The sequence below is a fragment of the Silurus aristotelis genome (genome assembly GCF_946808225.1).
Source record: "Silurus aristotelis genome assembly, chromosome: 18".
Classification (NCBI taxonomy): Eukaryota; Metazoa; Chordata; class Actinopteri; order Siluriformes; family Siluridae; genus Silurus; species Silurus aristotelis.
In genome coordinates this window covers 24,253,100-24,261,901 of record NC_139591.1, presented here as the reverse complement: position 1 = coordinate 24,261,901, position 8,802 = coordinate 24,253,100, and the positions used below count along the sequence as shown (strand labels likewise).

The 8,802-nt window shown below is 44.3% G+C and overlaps 1 protein-coding gene across 1 annotated transcript; it reads left to right on the top strand.

Annotated features, from left to right (window-relative positions):
* The first annotated feature begins 578 nt into the window (after window positions 1–578).
* actr1b (actin related protein 1B) lies at window positions 579–6,747 on the top strand. The gene is made up of 11 exons (XM_083568894.1): window positions 579–803; window positions 1,656–1,720; window positions 2,248–2,323; window positions 2,544–2,669; window positions 3,361–3,485; window positions 3,605–3,821; window positions 3,933–4,025; window positions 4,166–4,340; window positions 4,922–4,983; window positions 5,064–5,104; window positions 5,277–6,747. The coding sequence occupies exons 1-11, from the start codon at window positions 756–758 to the stop codon at window positions 5,377–5,379; spliced, it is 1,131 nt and encodes a 376-aa protein (XP_083425020.1). The 5' UTR covers window positions 579–755; the 3' UTR covers window positions 5,380–6,747.
* Window positions 6,748–8,802: the final 2,055 nt, after the last annotated feature.

Here is an 8,802-nt window from a genome sequence, read left to right as displayed (position 1 = left end):
AGAATAGAGTCTCCTATAACCCGAGCTTTTTTAGGTTTATCAGTGGGTGCTTCACTGGGGAGAGCAAACCTGTTGGACACGTGATACGATCATAAAGTTCTGTAATGTAATAAACACAAATAATATTATTTATATTAGTTTTACTACAAATAGTCAGAGACGTGAGAAGATAAATAACAGAACTAAACACCTTCACAGGTGAAGTAAAAAAAATTTTTTAATACATTTCTTCTTCTTCTTCTTCTTCTTCTTCTTCTTCTTCTTCTTCTTCTTTCGGCTTCTCCCGTTAGGGGGCGCCACAGCGGATCATCCGTCTCCATTCCCCCCTGTCCTCTACATCTGCCTCTTTTACACCAACTACCTGCATGTCTTCCCTCATCACATCCATAAACCTCCTCCTTGGCCTTCCTCTTTTCCTCCTACCTGGTGGCTACAATAAAGTTTTGTGTAGATTGTGTTTAATCGTTTTCATATTTATATGTAAATCTGTGAAATGACGCTGCTTCGTCCTGACGCGTCACTAATCCCGCCTACTTTTCGGCAACTGTCCCAGTCTGAGCGATCTGATTGGCTGATGCGGAAGTCACTCACACACAGTGGGTATAGTTCAGGGGTGGGTTGTATCGTTTGCAGTTCGGTTGAGTTGCAGCAGGTCTCCCGGTGTGTTTGCTGAGCGCGCGCTGTTTTCTCATGAACACAGGTTTATAAATTACATCAAATTCTGGAAATACCGTGTTGCGGTGGAGGAAACCGGGATGGAGTCGTACGATATAATCGCTAATCAGCCGGTGGTGATCGATAACGTGAGTAACGATGATGTCACCGGTCCACACCCTGCTAGCTCAGTTAGCTTAGCTTCCTCAGTGACGCGGCTTTGTGAGTTTCCGAGCAGACACGCGGCTTTATTTATTTATTTATAGAGAATTATATGTGTGTATTTCTCAGTGCTGGTTTGTGATGAGCAGATGGTAAAGTTTGTGGAATTCTTCAGTAAATCTGGAATAATCCGCGCTTCAGTCTCTGTTCCGGGGTGTATAACATTATAACAACACTGCAGGACCCGAAACTGTTAGCCGCTTAGCCGTGCAGCGGGATGTGTCAGTGTGCAGTGTAGCACAACATGCTAGTGTGTGTGTGTGTGTGTGTGTGTGTGTGTGTGTGTGTGTGTGTGTGTGTGTGTGTGTGTGTGTGTGTGTGTGTGTTAGTTAGTTACTGTGGAGAAAATGGCTGGTCGTTTCTGCGAACACACACACACACTTATAATGACAGTAATTAGTGGTCACTTTACCCTGATCTCCCCTCTCTCTCTCTCTCTCTCTCTCTCTCTCTCTCTCTCTCTCTCTCTGTCTGTCTGTCTGTCTGTCTGTCTGTGTGTGTGTGTGTGTGTGTGTGTGTGAGAGAGAGAGTGAAAGTGTGTGTCCTCCAGCTGTGTCTTATGACTGAACACAAGTGGAACATTCACACTGATTAAGTGCCTCCTTTATGTAATAATAAATAAAGTAACACAAGGACATCATTTCAGCTGAGTTACTTCTGTGTAATAATGTGTTGTGTTAATGTGTTGTGTTAATGTGTTGTGTTAATGTGTTGTGTTAATGTGTTGTGTTAATGTGTTGTGTTAATGTGTTGTGTTAATGTGTTGTGTTGTGTTTCAGGGTTCTGGTGTGATTAAAGCTGGATTTGCTGGAGATCAGATTCCTAAATACTGTTTCCCAAATTAGTAAGTGATGAATTTACTCCAGTCTGACTGCAAAAACTGCAGCTCCAATCACGGCTTTTTCTCCTCCTCCTGCTTCTTCTTCTCATCATCATCATCATCATTATTATAAGTCATATGTGCAGTGATTTTTTATTTTTTATTTTATTCTTTTTTTTATTTTATTTACTTCATGCAAATAAAAAAGAGAGAAAATAAATGTGTGAAATGAAACACTGCCCTGTTTTCACCAGCAGGTGTGGATTAGAGAGAGATTGTGAGAGGATGAGGAGAAAAGGGAATGGTGAGAGAAAAGGATGAGGGGATAGTAAGAGATGGATGAAAAAATGCTGTGAAATTGAGGATTGGGGGGAGGATGAGAAACTTACTTTTCACTAAATTGTAAACATAAAAATATAAATGGTCTTTATTTTTGTAGTAGTAATTTGCTGTGATATAAAAGGAATGTGTGTGTGTGTGTGTGTGCGCGTGTGTGTGTGTGTGTGAGGAGTTTTTTTTTAAACTTTACTGATGTGTTGATTAATGTACAGTGTTGGTCGGCCCAAACATGTGCGTGTGATGGCCGGAGCTCTGGAGGGGGATCTGTTCATTGGGCCTAAAGCTGAAGTAACACATGCATACACCCACACCACAAATACACCCCTATAGACACATACACACAACCCGCATACACACCCCACATACACTACACACACACACACACCACTCGTGCAACCCACTGCATGTACATATTGCACATACATGCTACACACTGTAAATACACACTGCAAAGTACAAAAATCTGTGTTTTTTGTGTGTGTGTGTGTGTGCACGCGTGCCTGCACAGGAACACAGGGGTTTGTTATCAGTTCGATACCCAATGGAACATGGAATCGTTAATGACTGGAATGACATGGAGAGGATCTGGCAGTATGTTTACTCTAAAGAGCAGCTTCAAACCTTCAGTGAGGAGGTACACAACAATATCTACATTTACAAAACTTATCAACAGCTATTTACATTGGAAATTTCCCCACTGTGGGAAGAAAACAGGTATATCTTAGCTTATCTCATTCATACCACTGAGCAGCTATGGGGTTAAGGGCTTTGCTCGGGTTCTCTGGAGTTGCAATTTGGTTTAGATGGGAAATGAACTCATGACCTTTGGGTCCAAAGTGTTAGCTTTGGCTTTGCGAGTATGCCCCTGAATTGTTACCCACTCACCGTGCTAGGAGTGTCCTGATGCTGGATTCAGGGGAATACTAACTTTTACTCTCACTAATTCTTACAAGACTCTGGATGCGTTTCTCTAACGATAGGATCTTCTCCGTCAGAAAGCAAACTAACTTACACTTCTCACAGATAAAATTATCCCAAGCAATGGAGAAAGACTGATTGTACACTCCAACACACAAGCTGGATGTTTACCTTATTGGAAAAATGTCCTACCATACTGTGTTTTCTGTAGTGTGCATTGGCAGTTCTGCTAGGAATGACCTCCGTTCATGCTTTAAAACAGGAAACAAAGCACTCTTCCATAAAGAATAAGAGAACGCAGCAGACAAAAAGTGGAGAATACAGAAAGGAAAAACAGTAATTAAATATTATTTAGGGGGAAAGTTCCAAAATGTTTAAGAAAGCACCAAAAATGTGTGTTTGTTTAGCACCCTGTGTTGCTGACTGAAGCGCCTCTAAACCCAAGTAAGAACCGCGAACGTGCAGCTGAGGTCTTCTTTGAAACCTTCAACGTCCCAGCACTTTTCATCTCCATGCAGGCCGTTCTCAGCCTGTGAGTACACACACACACACACACACACACACACACACACACACACACACACACACACACACGCACACACGTATTGGGAAATAGTGGTTGTGTGTGTGTGTGTGTGTGTGTGCATGTAGGTATGCGACTGGTAGGACAACGGGTGTGGTGTTGGATGCGGGGGATGGTGTGACCCACGCAGTGCCAATCTATGAGGGTTTTGCGATTCCGCACTCAATCATGCGTGTGGACATTGCAGGCCGTGACGTGTCCCGATTTCTTCGCCTGCTCCTGAGGAAGGAGGGATACAGCTTTCACACCTCTGCTGAGTTCGAGGTCGTACGCACTATCAAAGAGGTAAGGCTCTTCATCAGGGGTGAAGTCTAAGCTGCATAAACAGTATGATTGGGTAAAAAAAACAAAAAACATTTAATGTATAGTTAATGTGTGTGTGTGTGTGTGTTCTAGAGGGCATGTTATCTGTCCTTAAATCCTCAAAAAGATGAGACTCTGGAGACGGAGAAGGCACAGTACACACTGCCGGACGGGAGCACAATTGATGTAATGAACTGTGTGTTTTAGTAACGTACATTGTGATCACGAAAAAAAATACTAAATACTGATAGTACACAATGTTATCTAACATAGTGGAGAGACATTCAGAACGATAACTTTCAGGTGTGTGTGTGTTCATTGGATAGATTGGGCCGGCCAGGTTCCGGGCCCCAGAGCTGTTGTTCCGGCCTGACCTAATTGGAAATGAGAGTGAAGGAATCCATGAGGTTCTTGCCTTCGCCATACAGAAATCAGACCTGGACCTCCGGCGTACCTTGTTCTCCAACATTGTCCTAAGTGGCGGCTCCACACTGCTCAAAGGTGCTATGTTCATCATCACAGTGATTATCACCGCCCACCTGCCGCGTCACTCGCCGCGTCACCTGACACCCACCCGCCGCGTCACTCACCGTCGCCCACCGGCCGCGTCACTCACCGCATCACCTGCCACCCACCCGCCGCGTCACTCCTCGCCCACCCGCCGCGTCACTCCTCGCCCACCCGCCGCGTCACTCCTCGCCCACCCGCCGCGTCACTCCTCGCCCACCCGCCGCGTCACTCCTCGCCCACCCGCCGCGTCACTCCTCGCCCACCCGCCGCGTCACTCCTCGCCCACCCGCCGCGTCACTCCTCGCCCACCTGCGCCCTCACTCCTCGCCCACCTGCGCCCTCACTCCTCGCCCACCTGCCGCCTCATTCCTCGCCCGCCTCACTCCTCGCCCACCGGCCGCCTCACCCACCGCGTCGCTTCGCGTCACTCACCGCTCTTTAATGAGCGGTGAGTAACGCAGCAGGCATTATTTATTTATATCATAGTTATGAGCACATTGTTCAGGTGTGAAAAAAGGGTTAATTGTGTGTGTGTGTGTGTGCGTGCACGTGCGCGTGCGTGCGTGCATTAGGGTTTGGAGACAGACTGCTGAGTGAAGTGAAGAAGCTTGCTCCCAAAGATGTCAAAATAAAGGTTTGTGCTTCACTAATTAACACTAACACTAATACTTTTTAATACTGTTTTTTTTTTTTTAATAACTGTGTGTGTTGCAGATCTCCGCACCACAGGAGAGACTTTACTCTACATGGATCGGGTAAGAACATTATCACATTTGAGTGTAAGACCGTGACTGTGGGTACGTGCAATTCAGAGAAAACCGTTTTCATGGATACAATCTATTTGACCAATTTGGGGGGGGGTGTGTGTGTGTGTGTGTGTGTGTGTGTGTGTGTGTGTGTGTGTGTGTGTGTGTGTGTGTGTGACAGTGGCTCCATCCTAGCTTCGTTGGACACTTTTAAGAAGATGTGGGTTTCTAAGAAAGAGTATGAAGAGGACCGAGCACGTGCCATTCACAGGAAGACCTTCTAATGAGCCCCTCCCACTACACCCCCTTGCCCTGCCCCTCTCAATTATGACACTGATGCTGATTGGGAGTGTTTGTGCATTTCTAATCACACACACATTGTTGTATTGTCCTACAAATCATCTGTGTGTTCTAGTCTAAAATAACAGTGTATCTGTGTGTGTGTGTGTGTGTGTGTGTGTGTGTGTGTGTGTGTGTGTGTGTTTAAGGGGGGGGGGGGGTGTTGTTGCCACTCTAGCGGTTGGACAGGAAGTGAAGAAAGGACATAGTGGTAGAAATGTTCCTCACACGCATGCAGTTCACACACATGCAGTTGCAGCGCGCACCCACTTACAGACTACTCATTATTACATTTATTCTCTGCACTGCACACACACGCTAGCCTGTAGAGTGAGATCGTCCACCTCCTATTCTTTTCATAAGGAGTGTGTGTGTGTGTGTGTGTGTGTGTTGTTCAGTGAGGTGTGTGTTATAGCTCACATTTCCTCATTCAGAAGACCCCCACATGAACCAACCTCGCCCCCCCACCCAAAACCCACACACACACACCCCATCTTTACAGAGTGATTAGTTTAGAAATTTTTTATTTTAAATTTTGTCTCAATTTTTTATGTTCAACTGTGTGTGTTGGGAGAGGGGTGGGAGTGTATAGGATGCTTTTTGATGTCATATCCGGTGGGCGGGGCAGTGTTACATGGTTTTGTCTATTTTCTACAGTTGTTGGTTATGTAACTGAAAGTGGGTGTGACCTTAACACGTAACCATGACAACAGCTGAGGGTTTTTAATGATTTGTGAATGAAACTTTCAGTCAATTGACTGATTTCACAATGGAAACAGCTCCAAACTTTAAATGATTCAAACTTCAATGCTTTTTTATTTATTTCAATTTTGCTATGAAAACTTGATTTGCATTAGACGTGTATGCAGTCAGATGATTATTATTATTATTATTATTATTATTATTATAGGCAACAGTAAAGCATGTAAACTAACAAAAATTCTGTTCACATTCCTGTGTGTGTGTGTGTGTGTGTGTGTGTGAGAGAGTGATAGAGTGATAGAGAGTGAGAGAGGATACAGCAGACTAATTGATTGACAGTTTAATGGAAAGTTGAAATCCATCCAAGGTGAAAAAAATCTTAATTTCACTTTATTAGCTTTTAAGCGCGCGCGCACACACACACACACACACACACACACACAGAGGACTGATTACAGCGGAGAATAAATCTGACAACGTGACCAGGGATTAGTTTGATACATGAAAACAGAAATGTTTTACATGAGATTTTCTCTACACACAGAAGCTCTGCACATGAACTCTCTGTAATGCTGATGTATAAATTATAAATAAATGAATGAAAAATCTCATCGGGTGCTTTTAGTCTGATCTCATACACACTGATAAACAGGATTGTGATTCAGTCCTTTTTTTATTGATCATGTGTATAAAGTAACTGGACCAAAGGTGATATTATGAAGTCTGAAGTTCCACACCTGGTGTAAAGAATCACAGAGCACTAACCTAAACATCAGCTTTATTTCATGTAAATTTAACATTTATAAATTACTCATTAGTTTATCTCTAATGAGTAAACCATTGGAGACGATGGGAAGAAACCTTGATAGGAACCAGATTCAGACGGGTACCCACTTCACTCTTCAGTCAGGTTCTGACAGGTGCTATTTTACAATATATTTTATTTTACAGAATACTGTACAGCTGATCATATTTACACAATGGAATAATATGTGGTTCCTAATTATAAGGTTTTGACCCCATCTGGCATAACAGATTATTTTACGCAATGTTGGAGAGTGATCTCATTAAATCCATGTGCAAAGGGAACAAGTGCAGAACCAGAATTGGAGATAAACTGATTTTTCTTTCAGGAGTGTGGAGTGAAAGAGGGCTGCTGTTTAAGTCCCACACTCAATATCTACAGTAATGAATTGGTCTCCATGTTAGAGGGTCTGCAGCACCTGATCTCACTCTACACCACTCAGAGATTAATCTCCTGCTGTATGCAGATCACCTGCTCCTGCTGTCCCCCACTGCTCAGGGTCTACAGCAGAAACTGGACCTGCTGCAGCAGTGCTGTCGAACTTGGACCCTGACAGTCAACCTCAACAAGACCAAAATCATCATCGTCCATCTCAGGGAACTATATACATTTAGGGTTGGAACTCATTAAATTGAGCCAAAAACTACACCTACCTCGGACTATGCATGAGTTCATCACAAACCTTTAAACTGGCAGTGAATAAACAGAGCACGCACACAGAGCTTCTACATGATAAAATGACAAACTTATATAGAATTTCCAGTTAGAATCTGCCTTAAAAAAATCTAGTCAGTGATTGAAGCAGTTGTCCTGTATGTCAGTGAAGTGTGGTGTTTGCTAACACACCAACCTGCACATGAGACAAACATCCACCTGAAATCCTGCATGTGGAGATCTTAAAGGTGCACAGAAACACTGCCAACAACAGATGCAGTGCAGAATTAGGGCCGAATCCCGTTCCTCCTGAACATCCAAAAAAGGACAATCAAATTCTGGAAACATATTAAAGCAAGCGACCCACAATCATATTCACTAACACACAATCATTTCATTATAAACATCTACAATACCAAGAGATGAGCAATAACACCAGTCACCTTATTCAACTGGTCACTGCTACCTCAACAACACACACAACACCAGCATATTTACACCTGCATATTGAAGCCTTTGGAGAAACAACTTGCTGCCTGGCTGAATGACAATAAACTTCACTTTGACATTGACATACATACCACAAGCACACACTCACAATACCAACTCACACTTGCACACATTCCATTTTGGTGAAATGTTCACCAGAATTAACCAAATTACCATCAAGTTTAACTGCCTCACAGCCCCAGATAAACTGGGGTGAGTTTATAACAGAGCAGTGCGGAGTGACAGGCGCTGGAGGCGTGGTCAGTGCGGAGTGACAGGCAGAGACAGGTGCTGGGGGCGTGGTCAGTGCGGAGTGACAGGCAGAGACAGGTGCTGGGGGCGTGGTCAGTGCGGAGTGACAGGCAGAGACAGGTGCTGGGGCGTGGTCACTGCGGAGAGACAGGTGCTGGGGGCGTGGTCCGTGCGGAGTGACAGGCAGAGACAGGTGCTGGGGGCGTGGTCAGTGCGGAGAGACAGGTGCTGGGGGCGTGGTCCGTGCGGAGTGACAGGCAGAGACAGGTGCTGGGGGCGTGGTCAGTGCGGAGAGACAGGTGCTGGGGGCGTGGTCCGTGCGGAGTTACAGGCAGAGACAGGTGCTCAATTATGAAACCATTTTACACATTTATTTATTTATTAAGTCCCCCTGAATTTTTATGATGTGACTTGTGTAAATAAAGTTTTGTAAAAGTACAAATAAAAAGTCTCTCTCTCTCTCTCT

Bases quoted from the DNA above. Each gene is read 5' to 3' on its own strand.
- actr1b (XM_083568894.1), top strand. From the start codon at position 756: ATGGAGTCGTACGATATAATCGCTAATCAGCCGGTGGTGATCGATAAC. The intron at 2,324-2,543 runs GTAACACATGCA...GTGCCTGCACAG, and splicing joins TCATTGGGCCTAAAGCTGAA to GAACACAGGGGTTTGTTATC. The intron at 4,984-5,063 runs GTTTGTGCTTCA...TGTGTGTTGCAG, and splicing joins CCAAAGATGTCAAAATAAAG to ATCTCCGCACCACAGGAGAG.